Below are 20,422 nucleotides of genomic sequence, written 5' to 3'. Positions count from 1 at the left end.
TAAAGCAACCATTTTTCCTCCGCAGTGTTAAAAACTTGCAGTTCAATCTTGTAGTTTGATTCATTCCAGCTTATTTAAAGATCGAAATGCGTCTGTTAGCTTCACGATGCTACCTGTCGTCAGAAAAACAAACCGTTTGGGTTGATTAAAAACTTACAGAACGGTAAAATTAATCCTGTTTACAACAGCATGAATTCCCCAGTTATAGCTAAAGATGTGACGATTTAAACACATTAAATTCATCTAAATGTGTTCAGAAGAACTAATTTTTCATCAGTAACGATTTATGTACTTAAATCATTTTCCTATATCTTGCAGAAAAGTTGCTTTTAAATGAGTTTTGCCTTATTTCAAGTGATCGAAGATATTTTAACTAAAAACTAGACTAAAATTAATTGGTAAATTTATGTTTTGCAGTGTAACAACACTTATTCTCCTTCATTAGAGCTTCTGGCTTCTCTGAGCTTCGGTTGAACTTCATCTCCAGAAAATGTTGATTTTTCTGGCTTTGCATTTTTGCTCCCAGCAGTTCAGCCTCCGAAAAAAATCATTTAATTAAATGTAAGAGAATTAATAAATATTAAAGTTGATTATAAATTTTAAGCATCAATAAAATTGGACAAAACTACAAGGCCATATAACAGCCATTGTAGATATGAAAAAATGAGACAAAATTTCCACCAAAAACTCCGACGTTTTGAGATTAATTTCTGACACTTTTTAGAAAAAAAAATTTAAATTTAAGAGCTTCAAATGTTAAAATTTGCTGGAAAATACTTAGGCAATTTTGCAGTTTCAAAAGTAGAAAATATTCGGGGGTTTTTTTCATAAAATTTTTTGAAATTTATCTAAAAGTTTCAGTTTTTCTCACAAATTTTCATCTTTTCAAACAGCAATGTCAAAGTTTTAAAAAAGAAACATTTTTGTGCAAATGTGTGTTTTCACACTCAGAAACTAAGTTTTTTAAAATTCTGTGAATAATCTCAATTTCTGAAAGTTTCTTGCAACTTTTCAAACGCATAAATGTTTTTTTATATATATATATATATATATATAATTTTAGAAATTTTTTGCAAAGTTCTGAGTTTTCTAACTCAGAAATTTCTGCTTTTTTCTAGAAATTTTATGAGAGTAATCTTAAAATTTCAGACGTCTTTTCTCACAAATTTTCAACTTTTCAACCAGAGAAATTTTTGCTGTCTTTTCTAGAAAGTTCCTGATCAATCTCAAAATGTTATGAAAACAAAAATAAACAAAAAAAAAACCCCCACAGACACTGAGTTTGAAAATTGAAAAGTTTTTTTCTAGAAAATTACTGAGATTTATCTCAAACTTTCTCAAAATGTTCTCGCAAATTTGTAACATTTTAAACTAAGAAATTTTCATGTTTTTCTTAGAAAATTTCAGAGATGAATCTGAAATTTTCTGATGTTTTTGGCAGAAATGTCCTCCTTTTCCCCTCATCTCCAATAACCCAAACACGGCGTCCTGTAAAAACTGACCTGAACGTATTTTAATCTGAAATGATCTAAAACCCGAAGCGGATTCAGCGTGATCTTCTGGCTGGAAGCTGGAGGAACTTCTTTAGGTGGCTTATGGAGAAAGTTATGTGGAAGGAGAGTGACGAGTGGCGGGCGGTTCGTACCATGCTGTGAACTGTGACTCCATTTCCTGTGGTGGGAGCCGATGGCATGGAGAGAGTCGGATTGGCCGGAGGTCACAGAGTCTGACGGTGGAATCATGGTGGATGCAGAGAGGTGCAGGTGTTGGTCGGATGACGCTGGTGCACAGGAGGATTGTGGGTAGATGGATATGTCATAGAGTTGAACCCCTGAAACTTTATTTCTGCTCTAATCCACTCTTCACTTACCTCGGATTAGTTCATCTAGCACAGGGGTGTCCAAACTGCGGCCCGGGGGCCATTTGTGGCCCCTGACTTTAATTCAAGAATAACGTTGTGTTTGTAGACATAAGGCTTTCTGTTCTTTTTAATTATTATTACAAAGTAAAATCTCCCTACAGTAGAAAATGTCGACAGCAACACCAATTATTTTCAATAATCCCATTTTTTTGTTTTCTTCTAACCTGTGACTTTTACTCAAAATCTGATTTAATATCTATTAAACTTTGCTATATAAAGCTGCAGCTACATTTTTTTGCTCAGAATTGACCAAATTTTCTAAATTTTTCTAGAAAATTTACAAATCCCTTCCCAACATATCTAACTTTTACTCACTCTGATTAGATATTTATTAAACTTTGCTACATAGAGCCGGCGTCTTTAAATTAATCCTTATTTTATTGCTCAGAATTGACTACATTTTACAAATTTTTTTTTTGTGCAAAATTGTAATAATTTACACATCCTTTCCCAAAAACATACTTGACTTTTATTCAAAGTTTGATTTAATATTTATTCAACTTTGCTACATACAGCTGCAGCTACATTTTATTGATCAGAATTGGCTAAATTTAGTTTTATTTTTTTCTAGAAAATGTACAAATTCCTTCCCAACAACATATCTGACCAACCTTTACTCAAAGTATGACCAAATTCTGCTTTTAATTGAATATTTTTTTAAACTTGGCTACACACAGCTAGCGGCTTCAAACAGATCCTTATTTTATTGGTTAGAATTTAGTAAATTTTGTTTTATTTTTCCAAAAAATTTGGTAATTTTTTTTTGCCAAATTGTAATAATTTACACATCCCTTCCCAACAACATATCTGACTATTTAGTTTAGTGAAAGCATTGTTTGTCGTTGGAGTTTGGACACCCCTGATCTAGCATTGTCCAAAAGTCAAAAGAAAAAGAAAAAATCCAAATCCTGTTTCTGACTCTTCAAAGCAAACGTGAGGATTTACTGCTTAACACTAAAGATGTTACTTTGCTTCAATGATTTATTTTACCCATAACCATGTACAAATAAACAAAACCTTTACAGCTTTGTATGGTCACACATTTAGCATTCATTGGTCCAAAAGCACTCCTGACGGCGACAGAAAAACCTCGACGCCGACTGATTCCTACGTCGGCGCCTCGGCGTTGCACTGACGTCACAAATGTACCATCCATTCTAACAGTTTCATTGCAAAGAAAATATTCACATGCAATGATTGGAAAACAAAAATTACATTACCTCATGTCACATAGAAAGTAAGCGAAAAGTTCCAGTATTTAGAAATAAGTTTTCTTCAGAGATTCGTCTCTTTTTGTTTTTTTTGTAAATGTTTTTTATAGTCCTACACATTCTGTCAACAGCGTTGTTGGTCTCATTTGGGTTGTAAACATAAAGTTACAGCCGGCCGGCCGCGTACCATCGCTCAGAGAGAATTGGTCGATCGATCGGTTGCTATCAATCGGCTGATGGGGAAGAATTGGGTTGGGGGAAATACAAACCGTTCTTTGGGGCAACAAGACACCAGCGAGAGACTGGAGAACAGACTAAACAGTAAATTTGCGTAAGACACCCTGAGAATCACAACTACGTTTCCCTCTTCCTGTCCTCTCTCTCCTTTTTATGTTTCTCATTCCTCTGCTTCTTCCTCTAAGATCAAATCATTGCCAGGTGGGCGTGGCCTCGTCAGTTGGGTTGCTTGGTCGGTAGCTTGGTTTTGTTGTGCTGGAAGCCAGTTGCCGGGCAACTGGCCCCCCCCTGCGGGTTGCCATGGAAACGGGTTAAGGTGGATTCTGGCCTGGTAAAGGTAGTATGCGGCACGTACAGTAGTATGAACAAGAGGATGCAGGATGCAGCTCTGGGGGAAAAGAGCAAGTCTTGGTTCGAAGATTAAAGAAATTATTTTTTTTTTTTAATGAGTGAAATGGTGTAGAAAGTAAGCGCACCGCCTTCAGATTTAATCCCTAAATGTTGAAATAAACTCTAACAAACGTCTGTCACGTGAATTTCTGTCCCCAAAACGTTTATTTTATTTTACTTTTTGTTGCACAACGACTACATCTGCTTCCGACAGCAAAAATAGTCCTGGTGAAATTCTCTGCGACTGCAGGGGTTCCCACACTTTTCAGCCTGTGGCCGCCAAAATAAGAGCGCCAGAGACTTGCTTGATATGTGATAATTTTATTTCATTGTGACTTTTTGTTTGTCTGATTCAGTTAGTTTTAATTAGTTGTGTTTGCTAGTTTTTATTAATTATTAGTTAAATATTATTTCGTTTTTGTTAGTTATAGTAGTAGTTTTAGTTTTTTCATACTTTTACGGATTTATGCCGCAATTTTCAGACAACTAGCGTAAACTTAAAAACAAATTTCACATCAGTTCAAAAGGCTAATAAATAAATTAATAAACAAAAACGAAGGATGTCATATTTATAATTTCATTATGTTTTAGTTTTATAAACACACACTATAGTTCAATTTAGCTTTCCCCTCAAATTACCGTTTTTATTTCAGTTAACAAAAATGATTTCCCAATTTCAGTTTTTGTTATTTTGTTAGTTTTAGTTGGTTAATAACTTCAAATGCAACCCTCTAAAAAAGGCATTATTTCCCTCAGTTTATTTAAATTTAATTTATAAAGTGCCAGTTCCCAACAAACATCATCTCAAAGCTCCTTACAAAAACTAAATTTAATCACACATTAAATTGGAACACATGCTATTTTTTCCATTCTGAAAAATGTTAAACCTATATGTACATTATTTATTTCATGACATATTTAATTATTTAACCCTGCATGCACGTTAGGAGCTACATTATTATAATTCTAAAAATGACTTAGTGACCCCTTCAATTGGCGTCTTGCGACCCTTTCCGGCCCACTACCCCCGCTTTGAGAACCCCTCCTCTACTGGATGATTCCTTTTACACTTTAGTGCTAAATTTCTTTCACCTCTGAGGCTTTGGAGGCAGAAGTCCAAGGAACAGACGTGTTAAAGCAAACTAAACCCAAATTGGTTGAAACTTTAATGAATCAAGCAACTGAATTCGGTTTTGTTTGGATTTCAACCGTTAGGAATCTAAAAAGTAAAAAAACAAACAAACAAAAAAAAAATACTTTAACTTTTATCCCCAGATCTGTCAGTATAGATTGTGACAGTAGTATGTTATCGATGGAGGACATCACATGGGGCTGACGTGGTGTGCAGCAAAAGGATGGCGCAGGGGTAGGCGGTAGTGGTGGACAGTGATTGGTTGATTTGGTTGGTCAGGTGACTGAAGGGGGTTATGGACAGTCGAGTTGAGTCAGATCACATGATGAGGGTTTGCAGCTATAACGTCAGGCGGTTCCATCAGGGAGCATGGAAGCCTGACAGGTTTTAGCTTTTTGGTGGACACTGGACAGAAACACCCACCCCGAGCCCCACCCTCACACACACACACACACACACACACGCACGCCCACCCCAACACACACACACACGCTCACCCACACAAACACACACACCCCAACACGCATGCATCCAAAGGAAAGTTAGAAGCAACTCATGCACGCTCACTTGAGTGAAGTCGGCCCTGCCCACCATCTTCAAATTAAATAAAATTGGTGTCAAATTTTGTGCTGCAAAATTTTTTGTTTGTGCTGCTGTCATTTTAAAGACACAAATGTTTCTGGAGGTCATCAAAGGTCAACCAGCCATCCACATTTACAAAATCAAATAAAATCTGGTGTTAACTATGCTGCGTTTGTGCAGCACAAATTTTCGTTTTAAAAGCAGCTTAAACTTGAGGGCAAGTTTTAAACCAATTAGTGATTAGTTCACATTTATAAAATCTAATTAATTGATGTGAATAAACTGTGCTCAAGATTTAGCAGAAAGTTCAGAAAAAAACTCATTTTGGAGGTTTGTGCAGCACCAAAATTTATACTGCTACATTTGTGCAGCACAAATTTAATTTTGTGTTGCTGTCATTTTAAATATATTCATAAATGTTTCCAGAGGTCACCACAGGTAAACAAGCCCGTCCATATTTATTAAATCAAATAAAATATGGTGTCGATCAACTGTGCTGCACAAACGTAGCAGCACAATTTTTGGTGCTGCACAAACGAAGCACAGTTGATTGACACCGTATTTCATTTAATTTCATAAATGTGGATGGGCTGGTTGACCTTTGGAAAAAGACACAAAAAGTTGTGCAGCACATTAATCAATCAATCAACGTAGCACAGTCGCTACATTGTGTGGCACAAAGTAGCGACTGTTTAATTTCGTAAATGTCTATTGGCTGGTTGACTGGAAACATTTATTAAAGTCTTTAAAGCAATAGCAGCACAAATGAAAGTGTTGCAGCACAAACATCTGACACGGATTTTGTTTAATTTGAGGAAAGTGGGCGGGGCCGACGTCCCTCGGGTTGGTGTGAATGTTTTTAGCTCACACCAGCTAGCACTCGGTCCCACCCCGGACTTGCGATGTGTTACTGTGATGATGCAGAGTGTGGTGGAAGGTGAAGAATAAGACAACGGAAGACAGGTGATGCTAAAATGAACATTTATAATGACTGCTGTTGCTGTCGCAAAATAAGAATCCTTAAAAAAGACCTCATATATATATTAGCACTAGATTGCCCACTTCACTGGTAATCCACAAGTCAAGAAACACAACTCACTAGGTTTTTTTTTTCGCTTTACAAACACAATGCTACAATTACATTAAATACTCAATAATCTTTAAGTCAGTTAATGAATGTTGTTAAAAGCAACCACTAAGATACTAAAAATAAAAACAAAACAATAGTATTAATTCACCTTTTTTTTCCAGTCATTCCCTTTTTCTTGTTGCGACGTTATTTATTAATAGTATATCAATAATAGTCTGAGAAATAAATAGCTCATGTGGTGTTGTCACGGCGATGGGGCAGGCAGCATAAATCAAGAGTGGAGCTGAGAGCAATGCAATGAAATGGCGGGAGTCGAATTTATTTCCAGAAAAAAATGCAACATGGAGATATGATCCGACTTTTTCTTCTTCTTCTTTTTTTTTTTTCCACTAATGGCGGTGTTTTTATTTTTTGTAATGATGATATATGTGGCTAACGCTAATAAAAACACACTAACGCCACTACAACTCACTGGTAGGAAACACATCAACAAATGCACATCGAGAATGGCGTTTAGCTAGCCGTCGAGGTTAGCGGTTGCTATCTGAAGCTAACAGGGAAGCTAACAGTGCACACAGGAGGTAAATCAACACTAATAACAGCACAGGGCAACACTAGCAGAGCCGATTAAAGATCACACTACGGGAGTTCAGGAGTTTCTCTCTTTATGCTGCCGGCCCCGTTCTGCTTATCACGTTCTCTCTTTACAGCTTGGCAAAAAACTCTGACAAAAATATTTACAATGAGAGAGAGAAAAACGTGGAGAAACAGTTGCTTTTTATGCTTTTTCTTTTCTTTAAGGAGCTTTTTCTTACTTTCATTTTTTTTTTACTTGTATCTCAGAGAAATGTCCCCCAATGATGAGCAACAAACAAACAAACAAACAAAAAAATAATAATAATCCAATCATATCAGCTAGCATTGCACAGTCTCAAGAGAGGTTTTAGGGATGGAATGGAGAGTTATCGTCCAAACAGTTGAATGAACACAGAAGTGGGGAAGGAAGGTCAAAGTTCATGAGGAAGGAGGGAGGAGGAGGGGGTGGGGTGAAAGTTCAAAAATAGTTCGAGAAGACAGAGGATGGGCTGCGCAGCTGACGGTGCGTAAACACTCCCCCACACACACACCACGGTGCGTGATTTGGATGTTAAACGACAAACAGAAACAAAACAAAAAATCATCATTAGAAAAAACAAAATGGAGATTTAAAAAAAAAAACTTTCCCCATTGAGAAAAAAAATCAAATGGAGCGAGAGCGATCACAGAGAAAGGAAGAAAGAAGGAAGGAAAGGGGGAAATGGCACACAATCAAAATGGAGTCCAACAGGCTGAAGAAATGACAGAATTAGGAGGGAAAAAAAGAAAAGAAAAAGCAGCTGGCATGAGCGGTAGTAGCGCTGTTTCTGTTTGGTTTCTGGAGTAGGAAGGTAGCCGACCTGCAGAGGGGTTAATCCTGGCCGGGTTTAGCTCTGTGGAGGGTGGAGGGTGGGGGGAGGTGAGGAAGAGGAGGAGGAGGAGACAGGTGGTGGTAGGTGGGGCAAAAGGTGCCGTTCAGTTGAGGCGTCATGAGCGACATCATGTTATGAGGGGCGGAGCATGCTGGCTTCATGGGTGCTTCCAAGATGGATGTCCAAGACAATACAACTCAAAAAACGCTTGGAATGGTAGTAGTAGTAGGAGGAGGAGTAGTAGTAGTCACTGTTTGTTTTTGTTTTTTTTTTTGTTTGTTTTCCTCTCTTTTTTCTATTTTGGCACTCGAGAGAAGAGATTCGTGGGAGGCGGCAGAGGAGAAGAAAAGTGTGAGTGTATGTTTGGACGAAGAGGAGGAGGAGGAGGAGGAAGGAGTGGGCAGTGAAAGTGCACAAAAAGGAGAGCATGGAGTGTGTTTTGTTTGTGTTTATATGTGTATGTTTGGGAAAAAAAAGGGTAAACAAGCTACAGACAGAAAATGGCATTCTTTTTTTTTCTTTTTTGTTAAAACAGATTCGGGTTAGAGCATACAGTACAAACCAAAAACCAGGAAGGTAAAGAGATCAACAGAAGAAGAAGAAACAGAAAAACAGTGATGTGACAAATGCAGTCTACAGTTGCTGCTGGTGTTTCAATGGGGACCGAGTTTCCTGTAACACACCGTGGAAAGCAGGTTTCTAGAGGTAGGTGGAGTAAAAAGGGCCAAAAAATGAAAAATGAAAATCAGAACAAGTTATGACCTGTTGAGCAGGTTAGGGGTTAAACTAGCTACACATTTAAGAAATTATGATTCATCGGCTTTCAACAGAGACGGACATGAGGAGCATGCACATCTAAACACACAAAACACGGATTAATGCTAAACATCTACAGTGGTCTCACGCTCAGCTCGGCCCGTCATGCAGTGTCAGCAGAGTTTAACTAGTGCAAACATTTAAAACCTCATGGTAATACTTTCTGACAGGAGGATAAGACGGCCATGCTGAAGCCGATAAAGTGAACACAGGAGGTGCCGGGACTCAGAATACTTATTTTATCTGGGAGTCAGAAAGGCGTTTACCAGAGATGCACCGATCTCAGCCGATACCGATCACGTCTGGTTTCCTTTTTTTATGGACTGAAAACCCGATAAAAAACCTGCTGCAGGTTTTCGTGAAGGAGGCTAATTACATAAAAATCCATTTTTAAAACGTTGAAATACTGTTAAAACAAGACGAAACGGCTAAAAAACAAATATAAGTCGATATCAACAATTGTGGATTAATTTCTTGTTTCAAATATCTGAAACACTGCCAAACTGTTGGCGTAACCTTTCCTGTTTTCCAGTTGTTTATTTTCAAACAACTTTCAACTGCCAGTTACTCAGCAGGTCGTTGCTAGGTAACCAAAGGTTAAGGGGGGTGGGGGGGAGCTTGTAACTGCTTCTCACCCAGCAGGCTGTTGCTAGGCAACCGAAGAGCGAGCGAGTCAGGTGATTCCACCAACCTAAGCTAGGTTGACTTTCTCATGTTTTATCTAGCTGCTAAAACATGAGAGTTTTAGCGGCTAGCGTGTTTCCTTTGCCATATTCTAGTAAAATGTCAGAGTTGCATCATTAGCTTAGCATTGTTTACGAAAAAGAGATTCTGCTGAATGGAAATATTTCTGCAGCACAAAACCCCGGAGAGTCACAGCATGGAAACTATTGTATTACACTATAACAAGATAATTGATAATCAATAAAGTGTAATAATCTGTGCAATATATCATTGTTTAAAATACTGTATCATTATACTGTAGGACTCCTTAACCTTTATTTAAACTCAAAACATTTCATTTAAGTGTTTACAGCATGAAGAAATGTCACTTTTCTGTTTCGATTTATTAAATAACAGGAGGGAAAAAATCGTCCGGTTCTGATGACCGGATCGGTGCATCCCGATTAAAACACCGACGCATGAAGGAGTTTTTACCTCCTTCTGTCACACCGGTCCTGGATTCCTCCTGCATAACTAACTCACTGCATAAACTGATGAATTAATGCCAAGATAAGCCAGAAAGTGAGGGAAGGGGGAATAAAAAGACTCCAGACAAAACGCGTCAACAGGTTAGTAATGTTAGAGCACGAAACCACAGAAAAACACATGAAAGCTCCTGCAGCAGTTGTGAGAAAAGTGAAACTCATGAAATGATGAGAACATTCGTGGACAATCTCTGTCTAGATTTGTAGCTAAATCCTAAGAAATATATAGATTTTAATGTGCGTTTCAATATTTTTAATCCAAGCTCGCTCAGGATGTAAGAAAGGAAAGTTTGTTCAAAAGCTTTGTTCAAATCCCTCGCAAGGAAGTCAATTTAAACTCTAAAAAATTCCTCTTCCTGTTGTAGCAAACATGAGGCGGCCATGTTTGTTTTAAAGCAGCTGCATGGAATAACAACAGTTTGAACGTAAAACAATATCAAATGCTCTACCCTTATCGACATGCAGAGATTTGTTTCAGAAAATCAACAACACACACTGCCTATTTTTTTATTATTTGTTTTTCTTTGTTTTTTTTTTCTTCTTTTTTTGTCCACGCTTCACTTTGATATCATGCAATATAGACGTGCAAAAAAGATAACATCTATTTCCACAAAATACATTTTATTTATTTTTTTCTTGTTGTAGCTATAAAAGGTTGTATTTAAGAATGCTATCTTAGTCACATTTTCTTTAGCATGACGATGCTAAGCTATCGCTATGTTGATCAGTCTAGCCCCAGAGTTGTAGTAGTGCTGTTGCATTCTGGGAGGTTGAGTTCCCAGAGGGTCACCTAACACTAAAATGGCGGTTCCTTCTTTAGCAGGAAGGACAAAAAATGAAAGTTATAGTGAGGTGCTTCGTCTTTTAGCCTAGCTAGTTCTTAAAAACAGATATGGGAACTTCACCCTTACTATAAATAAGTTTCATTTGGCACTTTTCACATTTTCTTAATATAAAAGGAGGTCTCTTATTACCTAATGTTTTTGAGTTAACACGTTTAGAGTTTTAGCTCCTTCAAGACATGTTTGGCACAAAATTAACTTATTGTCAGCATCTAACATTTATTTTTACAGCGTCGCTTCAAACTCGCTGCTCCAGCTGAAGGACAGGCTCCGATATGTTTTCGTCTTGGTACATCAATTATTAAATAGCAGCATTTCCACAATTTTAAAAAAGAAAACAAAAAGATGTACTTTTGTAAACCTATCCAACATCTACGGTTTAACGCTCCTATGCGGCAGACAGAGGATAAAAGACGGGACAACACGATATGCCGACGCGAGTATTGCTTCCAGTACTTGTCACATTTTTATTTCAGTCGCCTAACGTTGAGAAAAACTTAAAGATTATTTTAAGGTTTAATCAGTGAGATGAAATATAAATCCTCTCTTCATTAATAATAATAATAACAATCTAAGCACGTCTCCCGCTAAAAGATGCTGCACTGCATGCATGTTTTCTGCATATTGCACATTCAGTCTATAAATAAACTGTTTAAAATCACAAATTCCAGTGAGTTTGACATTTTTTTAATGTTAAATTCTGATTATTTTGCGTATGAAACGCATGCAGCACAGTATCTGTTCACTGAAGAATGGGAGCAAAATCTACCAATGAAATCCAGTCAAACCCGAGTCAAGATTCTCCCCGGTGATATGTGTTTGTGTACGACGGCGTGTTGGGCCGACACGGACAGAAGAGCAGGGGAAGGAGGGCTGGATTTCTGACAAAAAATCTCTGAAATCTTCTAGAAAAAATAAGAAAATTTACGAGCCTGAAAAGTAAAATAATTGCAAGAAAAAGAAATTCAAGTTTAATCTCAGAAATTTTCTAAAAGAAAAAATGTGGAAACTTCTGACTTTGAGAAATCAAAAGTTTTCTAGAAAAAAACTGAAATTTTATATGAAAATAAAACGGTTGCAAATATTGAGTTTGAAAAATCACCAATTTGCAAGAAGAAATTCAGAAGCTTTGAAATTAACCTCAGAGATTTTCGAGAAAAATAATTTGGAGATTTCAAAAGTTTTCTAATTTTGAAACTTTTCTCGAAAATCTGTTTAATCTGAAAATTTCTGAGATTTTCCTAGCAAATCTTTTACTTTTGGAGCTCAAGGTGATAAAAATGAAAAATAAATAAAAAATTCTAGAAAGTTTATTAGATTTATCTCAAAATTTGAGCTTTTCTCTATCAAATTTATAACTTCTCAAATTCAGACCTCAATATTTTTTCTTAAAAATTACTGAAATTTAATTAAATGTTTTTTTCTGGCAAAGTTTAAACTTTTCAAACTCAGAAGTGTCTTGTTTTTTCTCAATTTTTTTTAGATTAACCTCAAAATTAGTTTTTTTAAAAATCAAATTTTAAGCTTGTTTTTTTCTGAAACATTTCTGAGATTTTCAAACAAATGTTCAACTTTTCAAACTCAAAAACTTCCTTATTTTTTCTAGACATTTTCTGAAATCAGTCCCAAATGTTCCAGGTTTTTTGTCTGAAGCTCCTCCTGTTTTCTCGTCCACATCGCCTCCAACACGCCGCCGCAGTTTGTGCAAATGGGACTCCAGCTGACCAGCCGCTGCTCTGAGCTGCACCAGTGTTTCCTCCTGCAGCTCTCCGTAGGCGTGGCTCTCTGCGGACTCTATCTGAGGCGTTTGCTGGGGCAAGCAGCAGACATGCATCGATCGGGGCAAACAGCAGACATAGTCACCCATGGAGCGATGTGTTAGGAGGAGAAGGGTGTCAGAATGGGAGTGCACTGGGAAAGAGGAGGTGAGCAGAGTGTGGATGGAGTTAGATGGGAGTAAAGAAGCCTCCTTACCAAGTTGTGGAGATTAAACCCTCACTGGCGCTCCAACTGAGAACGACGCGTTCGCTAGCAAATCTGATCTGGGCTCAGATTGTTGTTGTTGTTTTAGCTTAGTAAAAAAAAATAAAAAAACACACCCCCTCCTCAGTTTTAGCGTTTGGACTTTAAAACTCTGAGCTGCGTTGAAGAACTGGTTTGATTTGATCCGGTTTCCGACCCGGTCTCTCCCTCAGGACTCGGATATGACGACTTCTTCTGATGTTTCAGATACGTGGATTTGTTTTGTTTTGTTTCCCTGCCAGTCATGATGCCGTCTGCAGCACGCATCCCTGACCTCCAGCAGGCCGGGGGAGCGGCTCTCTAGCTTCACAGTGCATTAAGACAAAATAAGAAAAATAATAAGAATAATTCAGTGTACTCCGATTTGCTTAAAAAAAACACAACACAAAATATATTCAACACAATAAACAACATCTTCAGCAGCCTACAGCGGGCAGTAAACGAACGGGAGCTCCGCTCCCCGGGTGCGTGTTGGACATCTGCCCTTTAACCTTTGACCTCGTGGCAGTCGGACGGGCGAGTTTATCTCCTTTCACTGATATGCATGCTGCCTTTTGAAGAACAAATCTGCGCGCAGATTTAGCGGCGGCCCCCAGACGAACGACGTCTCAGTGTTTTTATTTAGGTTTTGTTTCCGCCCGACTCGACGGCTGCGTCTCCTCAGTAGTCAGTCCTAAGTGCTCTGGCTGGATCCAGTTAAACTGAAACAGGGGAGGCGGGTTTGGAAGACCACAGGCCGAGATCGGCTCGTCTAAACGACGCAGTTTCAGCTGCAGCAGGGCAGGATAAACAGGAGCGTAATGCAGCTGCACCACAGCGCCGATAAGCCCCCTGCTGGATTAGAAATGTAACTGCAGGCTGCGCCGAACGTGTGATGGATTCCCTCTGGTGGCGCCGAATAAAGCGCCGGGTGTGTCCTTCAGCGAGCGAGTGTGTGTGTGTGTGTGTGGAAATTTGGTAGGAAAACTTGAACATTTTGAGCTTAATCTCTAAAATTTTCTAGAAAAAAACTTGAAAAGTCAAAAATTTGGCAGAAAAACTCGAATTTTGAGACCTGAAGATTTCTAGAAAAATCTTGGTAAATTTCTGAGTTTCAAAAGTCAAAACTTTTCAGCTTTTGACTTCTTGAAATGTTTCCAAAAGTCAAACATTTCCGTCTTTTCGAACTCAGAAATGTCCATGTTTTTTTTCCTCAAAATTTCTGAGATTTTTCTAGAAAATTGTCAACACTTCAGATTTTTTTCCCCAGCAATTTTCTGAGATTAATCTCCAAATTTTTAAAAGTTGAAAGTTTGATGTAAATATTTTAAGATCTCAGAAACTAGTAGAAAAATCTTGAAATTTTGTAAAAATTCTAAAGTCAGAAAGTTTTGACGTCCGAAACTCAGAAATTTCCACGTTTTTTTTTCTCTCAAATATTTCTGAGATTAATCTTTAGATTTCTCAGATTAATCTCAAAATTTTTGAAAAGTCCAAAATTTGGTAGAAAGTTTGAGATCTCAGAAATCTCTGGAAATTTGAGTTTGAGTACATTTTTTCTTTGACTCTTTAAAATGATAAAATTTCAAAAAGTCAAAAATGTTCCAACTTTTCAAACTCAAAAATTTACACTTTTTTTTCAAAATATCTTGGCTAAATCTCAAAATTTCTGAGTTTTTTCTTTTTTTTTTAGCAAATATTCGGCTCAAAAAGTTCCATGTTTGTTTTCTACCAAATTTCCGACATTAATCTCAAAATATTTCTGTTTTCTAGCAAAACTCCAGCTTTTCAAACTGATAAATTTCCAGGTTTTTTCATCACAACGTCTCGTCTGAACGATTCATCTTTAGTTGCAGCGGACGATAACTGGACGCTTCACTTCAGCTACAGACAGCAGATATGATGGATTCTCTTTCAGTGGCACCAAACATGGTGCTGTGACGTTTCCTTTCAGCGCTCGTGTGTGTGTGTGTGTGTGTGTGTGTGTGTTCCCTGTTCTGCTCTTTGACTGGATATATCACTCTAGTGTTCTTCCTGCCTGGGGCGGCTCTCTCACTGGACATAAATAAGACATATATTACACTATTTGACATTACTATTCCTCTTACATGAAAACAAAAACCAGAACAAAAAGTCTCATTTACATTCATGTCAACCTGAATTCACAGATTTAAAAAATTAGACTGCGCTTTAAACGAGCGATGTTATTAATAAATAGCGACAGTGGTGGAGATTTCCTGTAGCAAAACGACATCAGCTGCGTTTCCAGTCAACAGATGACGGCGCAAATTGACCTTTTTAAAATAAATTGTCACTTAAAAGAAATTATTGTTTAAAAAAACTGCAATGGAAACAATTTTTTCACATCGCACGAGTCACATGACCAGCAACCGGATGTTGACTCTCAAACCACGAAGAAGAAGAAAACAGGAAGTAGTTTTTTAATGACTCATCACGTTTCTTATTTAATTGCAAAACTTTAAAATTTTGCGCACATTTGTGCCGGAAACGCAGCTGCTGTCATCATTAGTGTTATTATTATTGTTATACTGCAGAGACGGGTCTGCAGCGCTGCACCGGTTGCGCCTGTGTGTGTGTAAATGTGTGTGTGTGTGTGTGTGTGCGCGCGAATGAAGAAACGCCCTCACGCTCCTCACCGAGATTTGAGGGAGGCGAAGTTTTCGGGAGTTGAGGACGTTTCTTAGCTTACACACATTAAGCTAAAGTCTGCAATCTTTCTCTTTTTTAAAAACCGTTAAAAAGGGGAGGGGCTGAAGCGAAAGGGGGCGAATTTAAAATTTCCTGGATTAAATAAAATCAAACTAAAATCTGTTTGAGGATACAGCGTGTGGGCTGGAGGGGCCGGCGGCTGGGATGGGATTTGGGAGTGTTGCACCCTGTAAACACCAACCCTCCGCCTCACCCTGACCCTCGTGACCCTTGACCCCCGCCGCACTCTGTAGCCTCCCAGTCTAAATGGCATTCAGCTCTGTCCACACAATACACAGACAGCTTAATTTACTGAACAAAAAACAAAAAATAAAACAATAAAAAAATCCCGAAAGGTCAAGACGTTAAGTAATAAAACCTTATTTACATTTTACACATTTTTTTCTTGGTTTTTCAGCGTAATAACTCGCTCCCCCTCCCCTCCTCAGCACATTTTTGCTTCGAGTCAAAAAACTTCCTTTTTTTTAATATAGAATACTGAAAACACAGAAGAAAACGGCGCAAACGATTCCTTCGGATATTCTTTCTCTCCTCTCCTTTTTTCCATTCTCCCTTTTTCTTTGCTCTCCTCCCCCGAAGCCCCCATTCCTTTTTCACTTTTCCTCCTCATTTCCGGGCGGCTGTCAGGTTTAGCCCACCTTCTGTGGGTTGGTGGCGCGGACGCCCTGCTCGTAGGTGATCCGCTGACTGATCAGGTACTGCGCGGCCTGCGTGGCGGCCTGCGACCCCGTGATGGTCACCTTCCTGTTCCGAGTTCCCGGGATGAACTCGCCTTTCTTCGAGATCTGGATCCTGGCGCCGGTCAGCTCCTGGTACTCCACTAGCGTCTTCCCGCCTTTCCCAAGATGGCGCCGACGAGGTTCTCCGGCACGGCGATCTCGACCACTTCCTTCGCTCCCTCTGCTAGCTTCTCAGTCGCCAGGAGGGACGACGCCACCAGAGGCGACGCCGCGCTCAGGTAGCCATTGGTGGCGCCAGTGGCGGCTGCCAGTGACCCCAGAGAGAGGCCTCCCAGGCTCGCGACAGGGTGCGCCGCGCTGGTAGACGCGTCGCTGGCGTACGACGCTAACAAATTAGCCGCGGCGGCTGCTGCTGGGTTGGCGTTAGCCGCTACGGCGGCTAGCACCCCGGAAGCGGCGGCGGGATTGAGCCCCAGCCCCAGAGAGTTGGTGTTGTAGCCGTAGCTGGCCAGGGTGTTGAGCGCGGAGGTGATGGCGAGCAAATCGTTGCCTGAGAAACTGGACATGGTGGTCGGGAACGCGCCGACTCCCGCCAGGCCCGCCTGGCCCAGCAGAGAGGAGGCGGTGGCGGCTGCAGCGGCCGCCGCCGCCGGCATCACCTCGGTGGAGTTGGCGTACGGGGAGCCGGTGGGGTTGGAGTTGGCCACCGGACCGGTGATGTTGGAGTAGGAGATGTTCAGGCAGGAGGAGCTCTGAGGGTCTTCCTGGATCTTCTGGATGATAATCTCCACGGCTTTGCGGTTCTGCTCCGGCTCGCCACTGATGGTGACCACACGCTCCTGCAGGTTGATGCCCTCGGGCTTCTGGGATAGCTGGACCCAAGCCCCAGACTGCTCCATCACCGCCTTGACCGTAGCTCCGCCTTTGCCGATGATGAGGCCGGCTGTGCTGTTGGGGACAATCAGCTTGGCCTGTTGGGAGGACAAGAAGACAGAAGAAGAGTTATTAACAGGAAAATATTTTAACCGCAAGTCCAGGAGACGTTCAGCACAACACGCAAGATCCCGCAGACAACTCGCTAACGATGACTAGCTGTCAAGTTGTCAACATAATGCGCTAATTATTAAATGTACTCCTGATATATAAAAGAATATGTGCTTTTCTACTGATTGTCAACACTACCACAACTAGATAACAAGTCAGGAAAAAGCTTTAATTAAGAAAAATAATAGCCAGGAAGAGGGAAGTAGGTCAGTTATGCTAGCTTGACTATAACAAGGAGAGGAAGCAAAAAAAGAGAGAGAGAAATGACAAAAGATGAACGATGTCTGAGAGGTGATGAAAAGAAACGGACATTCAAAGTGTCACTGGAGCCTGACGTGGAAGATTACAAACTGTCTGCAGGATTTATTATTTTTTATTATTTTCATGGTTTTGCTGAATAACAGAGCGAGGGAGCGGAGGAGAGGCAGGAAGAGGTAAACAGAGTGGGAGGGATGGATGGATGACAGAGAGATAGAGCAGAAAGAGTAGAAAGAGGAATGCTAAAGAGGATACTTCTGTGGAGAGAGAAAATAAAAAAAAAAAATAAGTAACACCGGCTCCCAGGGGTCAGCGTTACCATGGAAACACAGCTCCGGCATTCAAAGGGTAGAGATGAAGGGAGCGGGGCCGACGAAGCGCGCAGAAAACCTGCGATTCTGAGCTGGAAATCTAAAATTTACACAGAGAAACTTTTTATTTTATTATTTTATTTTTTTTAATCCTCATCCAGATGCAACACTGAGATCAGCTGAGGTGGAAATGTGATCGTAGCAGAAAACATGAGTCCAGAAAAGGATGCAACATATTTTTAGTGTTATTTAGACACCATGGAACAATGAAGATGATAACTTATAAACGGCGTTACAATAACTGGACATTCCTTCAAAATAAAAGGCTTAGAAGTTGGTAAAAGCACTGAAGGAGGGGCAAAAATACTAAATTGTTTTTTGAATTTCTATTGAAAAAAAAAATTCAAATCTGGCAACAACTCCAAAATTTAAAAAAAAAGAAAAAGCATCATATCCACAGTGAAACATGGTGGTGGCAGCATCATGCTGTGGGATTAAATGAACACTTCATCCCAGATCCCTTTTCAGCTTTGATCAAAACCCTTCATGTATCTACGTGGTTTCATTAGAGCCAATGCAGATAAGTAACAAGGAAATTTCCAAAAATCAAACTTATGGAAATTTTGAGATTAATCTCAGAAATTTTCTAGAAAAATCTTGGAAATTTCAGAGTTTCAAAAGTGGGAAAGTCGGTTCTGTTAGCAAATTATTTCACTTGTAACAAGACAGTTTTTCCCTTGTTATTAGTGGAACTAGTACTGGGTTGCTAGGTAACGGGCTGGGCTTGGCTGGGGTTGCTAGGTAACGGCAGAATATTCAACCAGTGAAACTTGAATTTTTTTTAATCGATATTAAGGAATTATTGACTTAAAACAAGCTCCTATATTTTGATGAAAAGTTGCTTATATGTTCTTGTTTTTAGTGTATTGACACATTTGCCCAGTAAACTACACAGAAATCCTCGGTAAGGTCTTTGCAGTGTTCAGACCGAAGCGGCTGTGAGTTGAGCAGAAAGGCGGCTGTGACGCGCGTCTCCGCTGACGCCTGCAGAGAATGACGCATGTCTGCTGCAGCTCTGACCTGGCAGCAGAGGAAGCTCTCAACAAAACATCACATTTCATCTCTAAACACGTGCATGTTGTGTATTCCTGAGAGCTTTGAGTAATAATGAGTAAAAATAAAGCGTGAAGAGAAATTATAAAACATTAACCAGTTAGGCTGCTTAAATTAGTGCTTGATTTGTGTTTGGCTCCTCATTTGCTGCATGTGCAGCTGCATTTCTTTTTGTTTTTTTGACTCTTATTTCTCATTATCTGCACTGCAGCTTTCTTTCTCCCAGGCAGCGGCTGAATTTACATAGAAATAGAAAATTAGCGAAGGCGGCGCAGATTTAAACTCGTCGCACTTCTGCTGCAGCGGCTGGAATACGGTCTCCTCCTCCAGGGGCTGTTTGTTTGGGCCGCTCCTCTGCTGGGATTAGCAGTTTAGTTTGTTGGTTTTCCTTTCCTCTGAAGGCGTGAACGGGAGCCGGTTTTGTTTCTGATCGACTCTCGAACACAGCGAGGATCGCTCGACACGTCTGCTCACGTCCTGCTGCTGCCGCTGCCGGCTCGGCGGCAATCTGCTGCGTACATGAATGAGACTAACAAAGTGTGAACTCCACTTCCTGCTGATCACCAAACCTTAAACTGAGCTGATTAGCATTTAGTGGAGTCACCGCTGTCGTTACACTGCAAAAACACAAAATCTAACCAAGTATTTTTGGTCTGTATTCTAGTGCAAATATTTTAGTACATTTGAAAAGATCAACTAACTTACAGGTAACTTTTCAGCAAAAGACAGCAGTGTTTTAAGTAAAGAATTCCTTGATATTGATGAAAAAGTTTTTGTCACTGGTAGAGTATTCCGTTGCGCCGTTGCCTGGCAACCTCAGCCACGCCCAGCACGTTGCCTAGCAACCCAGTTCTAGTTCACCTTCAGATTATTTCACTTAGAGGAAAACTTAGAAAGCCAAACTATTTATGGGATGCTTCATAAAAATGAAGCAAATAAAGATTTGTGGTGCTTCTATAACAAACTTCCAAAAAACTAAAAACAGCTGAAGCACTGAGTTCCTTTAAATAAAGACTAAAAACCCACCTGACCCATACTAAATGAAACATTGACCAACATGGGTAATGATTTTGTTGATGGCACACATCAAAATGTAACATTTGTCCCACTGTTGACTGTAAGATGTTTCTTTATAAGTTTGTAATTTTGTGTTTTTATGATGTAAAGCACATTGAACCACCTTGCTGCTGAAATAGACTTGATTGATTTATTGACAATAACCAGCTGGATTCTACAACTGCTAAACTAAGCTAACATTAAAAATCAGATTATATTTTTGTTATTGTTCACAACGAAAATTAGTAATAGTTCGTAAAAGAAAATACCAGAAAGGCAGTATGGACAAAATCACTTGGATTCTCAGGTTGTATACATATGTACGATCTTAAATGGGTAAAGCTGTAATTAA

General features: G+C 39.5%; 1 protein-coding gene across 1 annotated transcript in view; it reads right to left on the bottom strand.

Moving 5' to 3' along the window:
* Nucleotides 1-14,662: 14,662 nt before the first annotated feature.
* LOC116707935 (RNA-binding protein Nova-1-like) overlaps nt 14,663-20,422 on the bottom strand; it is a 16,652-nt gene continuing 10,892 nt past the window's right edge. The window contains 2 exon segments of the mRNA XM_032545642.1: nt 14,663-16,455; nt 16,458-17,366. Coding sequence (XP_032401533.1) covers nt 16,238-16,455; nt 16,458-17,366 — 1,127 coding nt within the window. The 3' untranslated portion in view covers nt 14,663-16,237.

Source organism: Xiphophorus hellerii, chromosome 18 (assembly GCF_003331165.1).
Source record: "Xiphophorus hellerii strain 12219 chromosome 18, Xiphophorus_hellerii-4.1, whole genome shotgun sequence".
NCBI lineage: Eukaryota > Metazoa > Chordata > Actinopteri > Cyprinodontiformes > Poeciliidae > Xiphophorus > Xiphophorus hellerii.
This window is presented reverse-complemented; position numbering and strand designations above follow the sequence as displayed.